The sequence below is a fragment of the Dendrobates tinctorius genome, unplaced genomic scaffold (genome assembly GCF_039654945.1).
Source record: "Dendrobates tinctorius isolate UK_male_01 unplaced genomic scaffold, ASM3965494v1 ptg000056l, whole genome shotgun sequence".
In the NCBI taxonomy this organism is placed as follows: Eukaryota; Metazoa; Chordata; class Amphibia; order Anura; family Dendrobatidae; genus Dendrobates; species Dendrobates tinctorius.
Genome location: NW_027361724.1, coordinates 16,272,968 through 16,286,357, shown reverse-complemented (window position 1 = coordinate 16,286,357; position 13,390 = coordinate 16,272,968). Strand labels below are relative to the sequence as shown.

The 13,390-nt window shown below is 43.0% G+C and overlaps 1 protein-coding gene across 6 annotated transcripts in view; it reads right to left on the bottom strand.

Moving 5' to 3' along the window:
* Positions 1-13,390, bottom strand: part of DIP2A (disco interacting protein 2 homolog A) — a 110,786-nt gene that overhangs the window by 41,466 nt on the left and 55,930 nt on the right. For 2 of the 6 annotated variants that reach the window (XM_073577535.1, XM_073577536.1), the window contains exons 2-9: positions 11,448-11,519; positions 9,264-9,383; positions 4,217-4,336; positions 3,740-3,982; positions 3,250-3,378; positions 3,044-3,163; positions 1,894-2,091; positions 596-687 (exon numbers count right to left, since the gene is read on the bottom strand). In XM_073577535.1, coding sequence (XP_073433636.1) covers positions 596-687; positions 1,894-2,091; positions 3,044-3,163; positions 3,250-3,378; positions 3,740-3,982; positions 4,217-4,336; positions 9,264-9,383; positions 11,448-11,519 — 1,094 coding nt within the window. The remainder of the gene's footprint in view (positions 1-595; positions 688-1,893; positions 2,092-3,043; positions 3,164-3,249; positions 3,379-3,739; positions 3,983-4,216; positions 4,337-9,263; positions 9,384-11,447; positions 11,520-13,390) is intronic. The other 4 variants (XM_073577540.1, XM_073577538.1, XM_073577537.1 and 1 more) reach the window with 2 other exon arrangements.

The following is a 13,390-nucleotide window of genomic DNA, read 5'->3' as shown; positions in this document are numbered from 1 at the left end:
GAATCTCACACTGCGCACATGCCGCCCACCCAATGTTGGTGTAAAGAAATTCCAAAACGGAGGCAGGTCGCTGAATAACCAGCGACCTGTAGAAAGAAACACAGGAGGCAGGCGGAGGGGCCGGAGCAGAAGATGACTCAAACCCACCCAGGCCCACTGCGATGACCCGAAGACGTCATTATAAGAGAACTTAAAACCATTATTAAAAAGAACCACTGATCGGATTCCTGCAACAAAAGAATCAATGTAATCAGCTTAATAGTGCCATTATGGCCGCACCTTTAGTTTATAATGATAAATCCTGCTGATGGGTTCTCTTTAAGGAATAAAGGGGAAAAAAAAAATCACTAAAGACAAAAACAAGAACTATTCAGAGGCTCGTCTGTCTGCAAAGTGGTCACGGGCAGCACAAGAGTGGAATACACGACGTGAGCAGATCACACGATACCGTCCATAGACCCCATGTAGTCATATGACCGGTCTCTCTAAGGCTCTGCGCCTCCAAGCCAAATACATAACATACCACAACACTTTCTCTTTATACCACAGCAGTCATTCCCAGACATACTTTCTATCCTCCTGTACATTTACCTACCCTGTCTCCCGGCTTAAGGAGAGACTCATTTTTGCTGGTCAGCTTGTTTAACAGCGTGTATGCTAGTTTAACACTTCGACTCCACAATTTACCTAAAATTATAAAAATGAAACGTTAGCATACATATTCACCATTAGAGGTCACTCTGCAGAACACCAGCTGGGGAGCAGTGACTGAGCATATAGGATTAGCAGAATTAAAGGGGATGTCCACTACTGCACAAGCTTTTATTAAGTGTTCCAAGGAGCAGGGTTTTTTTTTAATTGATACCTCACCTCCTAGCTAGACCCTGCTCATCCCATAATCAGCAATGTGTCCTCCACCAGTCTACTAAGATCACTAAGTGGCGGGGGAACATCATAAGCGCTGCAGCCAATTAGTGTCCTCTGAAAGGCTGCAGCAGTCACTTTTCGTCTTAATGGACAAAATCAGCTGGACTGAAGCACTGACTATGGGAGAGTATCTCCGGCCTGAGAGATAAGTAACAATTTATTTCTTTACCTCCCTTGACCCATTGATAAGGAGTTGTGTAGTAATGGACATCCCCTTTAAGCTTAGTAGATAGACCTGTACATTTCTATACAATCTGAGCACCAGGCGGCGTGTCATACTATCAGTAAAGTTCATAAAGTTTCACTGGAGATTGTATTTTTAGCAGTTTGATATACAGTATACAGTGAATCTTGGACCACCAACATTCAAGAGAACAGGAGTCCCGAGTCCTCCGTTTGAATGGAGTCGCAGCTTACCACTCCATTACCAAGTACAGCACTCAATGAGTCCGACAATGAATGGAACACAGGACCTTCGTTTTGATTAGCACAAAAATAATCAGCCCAGAATTTTGTACCTTAGATTGAAAATTAACAAACCAAAATGATGGATACTCACTTTTACAGTTTTCTGTCTTGGTAACTTATTGTCATTAAAGGAGTGTTCCCATTATAAAAACTTATAGGCACCACAGGATGGGTACTGAATGTTAGATTGGTGGGGCCCCAGCGTTCTTGACAATGGGTTTTGAGTGTTACCGGTTTCATGGAGCAGCGGTCGTCTATCTGCACTGCTGCTCCAATCAAATTCTACAAGGAGGATGGAGATAGCCAAGTTTATCGCATGGCTACCTTCATCAGTCCTTGGACTAAGCAGTGCAGAGGTGTCCATTGCTTGACCGCCACTCCATTCAAACGGAAGACACAGGACCCTCACTTTTGTCGTAGGTGACCTCAGGGATCCAACATTACATAGCTTTTAACAGTAAGGAAAACTTTATTAATGACTCTTTTTTTTCTACTTACCGTAGGTTAATGTGTACAATGCTTTGCCGGTAGTGTCCAAAGAGGTAAGACATGGGGTTTTTGGTTGTGTCGTCCCCCAGCGATGAAGAGCTGTCAGCAACGAGGGAGGCCAGTTAGACACAACTCCAAGAGGTTCTCCTTTGAGAAGTGCCATTTCTGTTCCTTCTGGCTTTGGCTGGTTGGGGTCTGGCTGTTGAACTACATAATGTAAAAACAGGGCATACTTGATAAAGGAGGGGCACAGAAAGAAAATAATCTGTTTTTCTAAAAAGAAGTCTGTCAGCAAAAAATGACTGTTAAAACCAAGCAAAGGTGCTTGGCGCACCCTTGGTGTGGCCAAACAGCTCAGGGAATCTTTCCACCTACTCCTTTTCCTCCTATCTCTGTCCTCCTCACCTTTGGTTGACAGTTCTGACTTTAGATGTACTACAGAAAGAGGAGACTGTCTTGCATCTATCTCCGCCCTTCTGTGGTTCCTCTAAAGCCAGAATTTTCAATCAAAGATGAGGAAATCAGGACCGATAAGCGATGAGCAATGGGAGCTCACCTTGGAAGCCACTAAACAGGATTCCCCTAACTATACTGTAAGAGCCACACAGGTATATGGTCTTCACAGTGTGTATTACGGTGCACAGGGTACAACCTCAATTCCCAGAAGAATGCCCCACAGGGGCCCGGAGACAATTTTTGACCTTCTTTGGGATTGCTCAGAGGATAGAGTATATTGGGCCCAAGTGGATTAGTTCCTTCACAAACGTATGGGAATTCCCATCACAGACGACTAGAGGACTTATCTACTACTTGTTGACCCTGAACAATACCAAAAGGACTGTAGATACATTACTCCTGTATGACGGCGTGTTTGGCCACACATTGAATGTCATCAACCATCTCGTATTGGAAATTGCCATTAAACCTCTCCTTAACTTTAAAAAAAAAAAAAAAGTCTATATATGCTAGAGACTTGCCCTGTAAAATTCCCATAAATGTGGGGTAGATGGATTGATTCGCCCCATCCGGTGTGGAGGAGACCAAGGAAAAAGCGAGGGAGGAGGACTTCAGGGGTCGAAAGATACAGTGAACTGTTTGGCCACACAAAGGGTGCACAGAATGCCTGTTTTGTGCCGGTAGACTATTTGTAAATTCTTACCCTCCAGGAGCTCCTCAAAATCATCCACAAAGAATTCTCTTAGTGGAGGACGCTTTGGCCTTTTTAGGGTATTGAGAAGCTGCTGAATTTTGGAAGAGACTCTGCTGTTTACTGGCACACCTATTGGGGAGGAACGGTAGTATCAGGCTACATTGCGTATCTGGTCTTAGTAGGTCTACTCAAAGCATCTAATAATACTAACGCACCATCGGCTGTTTCTAATATGCTGCTGTTGAACCCCCGTGGCACTCCACGCACAGATGCCACCTGTGGACGCTCATGATGAGAGTTTCCTAGGAGTCCGGTAGTCACGTCAGGTGGTGCAGAAACACTCTCTGGTTATCAGGATGAAGAACATGACATATGGTTCTGATCATTGTCTGAAACCTTATGAAGGCACCCAATGATCACATACCCGTCTTGGTCAGTGTCATGACACAAAAATTAGTAAAAAAAACGAAAACAATAAAAAAAGCTATTTTGAGTTAAAAATTTCTAATTTATATAGTCAAAGGATTTACAGCCATAAGAGCATTACCTCCAAATATGATTATCCACAAACCTTTATGGTGAAATCATTACAATGTGTCATGACATGTCCCAACTACTTGGCCAGTCTTGCAGTTTTCTTGCTGACCGATATTACAGTGCTATCATCTTTCGGTAAGATTTGGCAGCACATGCCCTGATACTGACCTATCTGGGCATGTGCCATGAGGTCTGCCAGCATGGTGGCAGCTGCGATGACGGGGCAGCTGTTGGAGGCCGCAGGCTTGGCTCCTGGGTGGGATGAGGTGGAGGATGCTGATGATGAAGTGGAGGAGCCCTGGGCTACCCTACTAATCCAGGGCTCTACACTCGAATGACCTTGAAGCGGAGTGGATGTGATGCGTCCCTGACGGAGCAATGAGCCCTCATCCTCCGAAGCTGACGAGGTGTCTGTGAGTAAAATAACCGCGGATAACTACACATCAAAACTTCTTCGTACAATGTCTAATACATGAAGAAGGAACAAAACAAAAAAAATCATTGAGAATGAGAAATGCATTGTATGAATGAGAACGCACACCACAACAAAACCAGTCATTGGGCAGACAAGGCGCTAAGGAACCTTCTCCAGTCAATGTGGGGCTGTACGTCAAATAGCAAAAAAAAAAATCAATATATATTTACCTGGCGGTGTGTATGTCTCTAGCGAGGGCTGGACCAGAGCGGAGCGGCGTTTAGAAGGCATCGGCATTTTTCTCTCTTTGTATTTTGCCAAAGCTGCTTGTACGGCTTCTGTGTGAACATCTGCACAAGAGAGAAGATCCTGGTCTATGGGTGGACACGTGACTCGCAGTCCAAAATGACAGTGCAGCAGGTTATAGAGTACTGAACTATGGAAATCTTAACCTACATGTAGAAAACAGCAAGCAGAACTCCTGGAAAAAAAAAAGTAAAATGATACCTAAACTTTTATTTAGGGGACTTAATGGGATTTCGGGCGCATAGAGTATAATGGGGCCAATAGAGTGTATGTGCGCTCTGTCGGGTATCATTTTAAGGCGTGTACGCTTGCTGGAGGCTGACACTCAGACGCAGTCTACTATGTTTTAGTGTCCTCATGCCCGAGAATGATGCACGATGGAGCGAATGTTCACGCTTATCAGTACCATTATAGTAGACGGCTCCGTCGACGCATACATCGGAATCCCGTTTTGGGGGGGTTTGAACATAAGCCCCGATGAAGCCAATGATCGGATGGCTAAAACAGAGTGAAAGCACCCTTAAGGTTATGTGCACCAAATTCCTGCATCTCTTTGCGGGAAAAACACAGGGTAAAATATGCACGTTTTGGCCATGTTTTTTATTGCAGATTTTTACCCACTCATTAGTACGGGTGAAATCTGCAACAAAAACACTGAAAGAATTGACATGCTGCAGATTTAAATCTGCACCAAGTCTGCAAGTCAAAAATAAGCATCATGTGCATGAGGCTTCAGGATTCTCATTCACAAGCTGCGTGTGACTCTGGAAAAACAAACCGAGGAGATTTTCCATTTTTCCAGACGTACACCGTATAGAGCTGCCCGCTTTTCAAACAGTTTAGTATATCTGCTGTTTAATTACGGTCAAAACTAGATAGAGACAGCGTTGCTGGCATCAGGAAACACTTCAGATTTTATAATAAATCTGCCCAGAGAAAAATGCAACAAAAATGCAACGTGTGCACACAGCCTAAATGTGACTTTATCTGCAACTACAACACTAAAATGTATATTACTTATATGATTTTTATAAAGTAGAGGGGAAGTCTCTTGTATAAACGTTTAAGTAGCTGAGTTTGTGTTTTGGGAGTGAGACTCACTTTAAGATGTTGGAGACAATATCTTCCCAGTAACATACAGGAATATATAAAGTAAGGTATATAAAGCTCAAGTGTATGTATGTATGTATGTATGTACGTACAGTGGGGCAAAAAAGTATTTAGTCAGTCAGCAATAGTGCAAGTTCCACCACTTAAAAAGATGAGAGGCGTCTGTAATTTACATCATAGGTAGACCTCAACTATGGGAGACAAACTGAGAAAAAAAAATCCAGAAAATCACATTGTCTGTTTTTTTTTCATTTTATTTGCATATTATGGAGGAAAATAAGTATTTGGTCAGAAACAAAATTTCATCTCAATACTTTGTGATATATCCTTTGTTGGCAATGACAGAGGTCAAACATTTTCTGTAAGTCTTCACAAGGTTGTCACACACTGTTGTTGGTATGTTGGCCCATTCCTCCATGCAGATCTCCTCTAGAGCAGTGATGTTTTTGGCTTTTCGCTTGGCAACACGGACTTTCAACTCCCTCCAAAGGTTTTCTATAGGGTTGAGATCTGGAGACTGGCTAGGCCACTCCAGGACCTTGAAATGCTTCTTACGAAGCCACTCCTTCGTTGCCCTGGCGGTGTGCTTTGGATCATTGTCATGTTGAAAGACCCAGCCACGTTTCATCATCAATGCCCTTGCTGATGGAAGGAGGTTTGCACTCAAAATCTCACGATACATGGCCCCATTCATTCCTTCATGTACCCGGATCAGTCGTCCTGGCCCCTTTGCAGAGAAACAGCCCCAAAGCATGATGTTTCCACCACCATGCTTTACAGTAGGTATGGTGTTTGATGGATGCAACTCAGTATTCTTTTTCCTCCAAACACGACAAGTTGTGTTTCTACCAAACAGTTCCAGTTTGCTTTCATCAGACCATAGGACATTCTCCCAAAACTCCTCTGGATCATCCAAATGCTCTCTAGCAAACTTCAGACGGGCCCGGACATGTACAGGCTTAAGCAGTGGGACACGTCTGGCACTGCAGGATCTGAGTCCATGGTGGCGTAGTGTGTTACTTATGGTAGGCCTTGTTACATTGGTCTCAGCTCTCTGCAGTTCATTCACTAGGTCCCCCCACGTGGTTCTGGGATTTTTGCTCACCGTTCTTGTGATCATTCTGACCCCACGGGGTGGGATTTTGCGTGGAGCACCAGATCGAGGGAGATTATCAGTGGTCTTGTATGTCTTCCATTTTCTAATTATTACTCCCACACTTGATTTCTTCACTCCAAGCTGGTTGGCTATTGCAGATTCAGTCTTCCCAGCCTGGTGCAGGGCTACAATTTTGTTTCTGGTGTCCTTTGACAGCTCTTTGGTCTTCACCATAGTGGAGTTTGGAGTCAGACTGTTTGAGGGTGTGCACAGGTGTCTTTTTATACTGATAACAAGTTTAAACAGGTGCCATTACTACAGGTAATGAGTGGAGGAAAGAGGAGACTCTTAAAGAAGAAGTTACAGGTCTGTGAGAGCCAGAAATCTTGATTGCTTGTTTCTGACCAAATACTTATTTTCCACCATAATATGCAAATAAAATGAAAAAAAAACAGACAATGTGATTTTCTGGATTTTTTTTTTCTCAGTTTGTCTCCCATAGTTGAGGTCTACCTATGATGTAAATTACAGACGCCTCTCATCTTTTTAAGTGGTGAAACTTGCACTATTGCTGACTGACTAAATACTTTTTTGCCCCACTGTATGTATGTATGTATGTCCGGGATAGGCATCCGCACCGTCGCAGCTACAGCCACAAAATTTGGCACAGTCACACGTCTGGACCCCGAGAGCGTCCTAGGCTTTGTTGTGAGGCAAAATTTTAACCCCGCACGTTCCAATTCACCAAACAATTTTGCCCCTATCTACATACTGGGGAAAAAGTGTGTGTGTATCAAGCCCCGCCCCTCATTATGATGTCACAATGGTTGCCATGGCGACGCTGATGTAACCTATGATGACAAGCCCCGCCGCTCATTATCATGTCATAATGGTTGACTATGGGATGGAGGATGTGTGATGGGTATATGGGCACTGGACTATGGGATGGAGGATATGTATGATGGGTATATGGGCACGGGACTATGGGATGGAGGATATGTATGATGGGTACATGGGCACGGGACTATGGGATGAAGGATGTGTGATGGGTATACGGGCATGGGATTATGGGATGGAGAATATGTATGATGGGTATATGGGCACGGGACTATGGGATGGAGGATGTGTGATGGGTATATGGGCACGGGACTATGAGATGGATGTGTGATGGGTATATGGGCACTGGACTATGGGATGGAAGATATGTATGATGGGTATATGGGCACGGGACTATGGGATGGAGGATATGTATGATGGGTACATGGGCACGGGACTATGAGATGAAGGATGTGTGATGGGTATACGGGCATGGGATTATGGGATGGAGAATATGTATGATGGGTATATGGGCACGGGACTATGGGATGGAGGATGTGTGATGGGTATATGGGCATGGGACTATGAGATGGATGTGTGATGGGTATATGGGCACAGGACTATGGGATCGTGGATATGTATGATGGGTATATGGGCACTGGACTATGGGATGGAGGATAATTATAATTTGTTATAACTAACCAGAGTTGGTTACTATGCAGCTAGTTATATATAAAAGAGCATTTCACCAGATATAAATTACTAAACACCTTTAATTAGCAAATCACACATGTTTTGCCTTGGAAGGTAACTGTACACTGTACATGTTACTTAACATTTTAGGGCAGGATTCTATTGGTGTAACAAGACAGCTACCATTTTAATTCTGTAGTAATTGTCTCTCTAGACAAAACAGCTGTGATTAGCTAATTAGGTACTTATAAATGTATTTATAATGAGATATCCTTTAAATTTGTATTTTTTTTTTTATTCATAGAGAACCCCTTTAGTCTGTGATGATTCTCCCTTGTTCTTGGTGAAACACAGATGGGAGGTGTGACAAAGGTGATCATAAGCACCAAAGGCTTTTGTGTGGCTGCAGCAATTTCTTGTTTATTATAGAGTTCAGGGGACAAATGAAAGGTAAATTAAAGAGGTATTCCCATCTCCAAGATCCCATCCCAATATGTAATAGGTTTAATAATAATATTAGCAGATAACGCCAATTAAAAATGTAGTATAGTTCTTCTGATACGCTATGTTACTCACCCTATGTGCAGGGCATTGCGATAGCTTAGTTATCTCCATGGTTATGGCCCCTAACAACTAACAATATATCAGTGGTCGTAACTATGGATATCTAAGCTACTGCAATGACCAGGGGTAAGGGACATAAATAATCAGAAGAACTATACTAGATATCTAATTGGAGGTGTTTGCTAATATTATTACTCTTATACCTACTACCTACTGGGATAGTATCTTGGAGATAGGACTACCCTTTTAAGATATAAAAATGAAAAAATTGAACAGCACCGTATAGATGAATTTATATATTCATTTTATTGATTTACTTTTTTTTTTGCATGGGCATGGCATCATGTTGTGGCTAGTGTGATTCCAATAGAAAAAGTTGAACAAGCCCTGCTTCATAAATGTTGCAGTTTTATATGTATATTTTGTGTTGAAATTTGATTATTTTATCCCCAAATCAAGGAGTAGAATGGGACATTTCTGCGTCACAGTCTCTGGCAGGAACAATTCACACCGGCCGCAGAAGAGGCTTGTGGACCCAGATTTTTTTTATGAGAAGGCCCAAGCGCAGAATGGCTTGCATAACCTGTGTATACCCTTAGGTTTGATCTTAGAGTAGAAAAAAATCTGTCCAAAACTGGCACACGCGCTTATCAGCATGCACAGGGACACAGCGATCGTGCGGGAGCACTAACCAGATCGAAATCGCTCATCCCGTGAGCTGGTAGAACGGGACCTCTGCTGCTTGTTTGTGGTGGTTGTAACTTGTGTTGTGCCCAGGAGTTTGCTGTCTGTTTGTAGTGAAGGGTCTACACCTAGCAGGGGTAGAAAAAAAAAAAAGTAAATTTATTAACAGCTAACAATTAGCATCAGGCTATGGTCAGCATTAGTAAGGATACTCTGTCTCTTCCATTTCTAGGAACGTATAAACAGAATTTATGTCCAAAATGGACCTGTTGCGTAACTAATACAAACGGAAGAGGAGGGGTCTAATTAAATATTATGGGGTCCATCCGGGTTCCATTGATTGTCTATATTTTTCCCCTCATTCTAAAAACATGTAATGGAAACCAGAGGGACCCCAAAATAATCAGTGTTTAGTTCTGCGTGATGCACTTACGGGTGGAAGAAAAGCGATTCCGACAGCTATACAGGAAAGGGTTCTTTACAGTTAGAGCAGTCAGACACTGGAATGCCGACCGCAAGAGGTAGAAATGGCCGACAATGTAACAGCTTTTAAAGTAGGTCTGGATGATTTCCTCAGTACACAACGTTGTGGGTTATAGATAATTTAGTGACAAAATGAATAATTGCTGGAGAAAGGTAGAACTTGATGGATCGGGGTGTTTTTTCACTCTATGTAACTATATGCAACTTCTACAAATTGACACGTAATGGAACCCAGACGGATCCATAATAATTAATATGGCTTCTCGGCTTTCATTTCCATCAGTTATGAACGTATCCATTTTGGACAATAGTTCCATTTGTTCCTGAAAACGGGAACAGACAAACAGAATGTCGGGATGGAAGTGTGAACATGGTCTCATCTCTCTCCCGTGTGCCAAAAACAGCAATGTTCCTTGTAGTGCTGCGAATGTACCTGGATTTTAGCAACCAAACACTGCATTATTCCCGAGGTCCGCGACCCCATATTCAGGGCTTATGTTTTGGATTCTGCAGTATCATCTGGATTTCCCTGCTGACCCCCTATTGACTCATTTGTTCCAAACACCACAGGAAAAAAAAACAAAAAAACATACCCATATTTCATCTGGCGGGGATCACAGAGCTGCAGAGATGGGGGTCTGCGACAATTTGGCTCTAATCTACTCATAGAGAGAAACCGTTCTGTCAGCAACTAAACCACCAGAACAGCCGGGAAAACAAAGCGGAGCAGGAAACTGCAGACAGGTCCCAGACTCTGTGTAATCTATCCACGCAGCGATCAGGAGGGAGGAGAACACCGGCCAAGGCTGGCGTCACCGCCGGGAAGGCAAATCCTTGTCAAATAAACATGGGCAGAGATCAGTGACACTAATCATGGGTGTTGGATCGGTTTTTTCATTAGATTTACACATTTTGATACCTTTTTAATAGACCTCATTACTATCATTTGTACAACAGCAGCAGTCGCCCCCTGGCCATGAAGACTATGGGGGGCGATAGGGTCACTTTGGGCCGTATAAGACGACCAATACCATTAACCCCATTCCCAAAAAAGTGATTTTTTTATTTTTTTTAATTTTTGAGCAGATGATCTGCCATGTTGGTTATGATGATACTTGTCAGCTCCTGTAACTTCAAGCAAAGGAGCAGTCAGTCAAGCAGGGCTGGGAGGAGAATAGAGGCTTGAGAAGTGCTTTCGGGCAGCCATAGCACTTTAGCCACATTAGCATATAGATTTAAACGATGATTTCTCGGTAACGGACTGGCTAACTAAAGATATTAAGATATGGGTGTTGGCAAGAGCTACATGTGCATATAAATAGTTAAATATGACATAGTCCCTTCAATTTATGTAGTTTACAAAGATTTGGCCACCTGGCTTTTACGGTTTCAGGGTCCGTCCAGAGTTTGCTCTGTGGATTTCACATGGAGGAAGTTTACTGTTAAAACCAAGCCCAGTACACAGTGGGGGTAAAGCCTCAGTCACGTGTATGATGGGGTCCTAGTGAAGCAGCCGAGTGTCCGTCTGTAGTGATGGTGGACTACACGCAGCAGCTAGCAGGATTGTGACCGCATTATTCAATGGGAATGGATTGAAGCGGACACCAGGACAAGTTATGGAAGCGGAGTCGCTTTATACGTTCCTCCACACCAAATGCGGATTTGCGATCTCACTCGGCTCTCACTATTGATGCCGATTAGGAAATTACCTTGGATGAGAGGAATGTAGCGAGCCAGAAGTTTAGCCCTCTTCTTCTCATAACCTTTCTGGGTTATGTCTCCTGGAAGATACAAGAGAAGAAGTGATGTCAAAAAGTACAAACCACATGACGACAAAGGGTTTTCTTACTTGAGAACTGGGGTTAAAATATTGACTTCATTAGAGGCACTTCATTAATACAATTATTTAACTTTTTTTGGAAACCGTATATATTTTTTCTCTGTGAAAGATAATTAAAGGGAATTTGGCACCAGGCTTTTGCTACTTAACCTCAGAGCAACATGATGTAAGGGCAGAGACCCTGATTCCAGTGATGTATCACTTCATGGACTCCTTATTGAATGCTTTACAAAATCAGTATTTTATTAGCCTGAGATTAATAACTAGAGGACTAGTAAACCTGCTGCCATGTATTCCAACCCCGCCCCCACGTCTGATTGGCAGTTTATGCACAGTGTACACAGAAATCTGCCAATCAGTGGTGTGGGCAGGCTCAGCATTCTAGATTTGCAGCAGATAAAACTGCAAGCAAAACTACAGCACTCAGTGAAGTAAGTGACACATCATTGGAATCAGTGTCTCAACCCCTACATTATGCTGCACTCAGATGGGGTAGCTAAAACCTGATGACAGATTCCTTTTAAAGAGAATCTGTCAGCAAGATCACCTCCTTAAACCATTTATATAGGCATATAGGACAGTGAAAGGTAAACTAATTGTGTTTAAAGGCATTGCCTAGGCTTGGGACTAGAGTCTGCCTTGCCTATGTAAAGGGACAATAGTGGTGGTGTGCACGCAGTCACATGAGGGACTGCATGTATCCAATTAGAATATTTGTGGTCACATGCCAACTAGATGTGCTTGGTTCCTCTAAATAGAGGGAAATTGGGAGAAGCCGGATTATACTAGTTGGCATGTGACCACAAGCGTGCCAATCCGATACCGCTCGCTTGTATTGACGGAAATAACTGCAAACTTTTGTCCCAAGCCTGGAAACCCCTTTAAAGGGTTGTCTTATATTCGATTTTCAGTATCGAAACCGCTCTCTTGCTTCCCAACTTCCTGCTTGCCAAGGGTGCAGTATTCGCCTACTCCTAATAATTGACAGTTCAGATCAGTGGTGTAAAAGTGATGATGGCCTGAAGTCTGCGGCCTCTGAAGCTGCTTGCACTGGCAGCTTTACCTCTGAAGCAGTAGAGCAGGGGTGTGGAATCTTTTTCTGCCAAGGGCCATTTGGATATTTATACCATCCTTTGGGAGCCATACGAACTCCGCCCACAAAGTACATCCTGACTCTGGCACTGGTTTCATGACTTAATCTTTCATTGCATACCCTCCAATGTTCAGTAGTGAACACTATGTGTGTGCTAACAGAGCAAGAAGTAATTAATGAGCTTGTGGCAATCAAAATACAGCTCCCTGCCCAAGAATGCGGTCCCTGAGAATCTGCTCGGGGGCCTGATAAAAGGTCATCGAGGGCCGCAAATGGCCCTGGGGCCTGAGGTTCCCCACCCCTGCAGTAGACAATCGCAGAGAAGGCGGCTGGATCCAGCAATCTGCACAGCCTCAAAAATAATGCTGGCAAGCACTTCAGCAATAACTTTTGCAAGCGCTGCCTTCCTTGCCTAGGAAACCGGCTACCACTGATAAGACAACAGAGGTGGCCAGTTACCTAGGCAATGAGACCAGAGAACAGCTCGAGAACAGAGAGGATTTTTAAAGTAAATTTCAAAATTAATAGATTTTTAAGCACTTTGCAATTTTACCCGTCATTGATATTGAGAAAATACATTCTATACTTTCTCGCATTTTCTGCATGTATTTCGAAAGTAATAAAATTTCTGGGAAAAAAAACAAACAAAACACACGTCTATATACAACTAATATTATTTTTCATTCAATTAAGATTATGTAAAATAAATAAATAAAAAA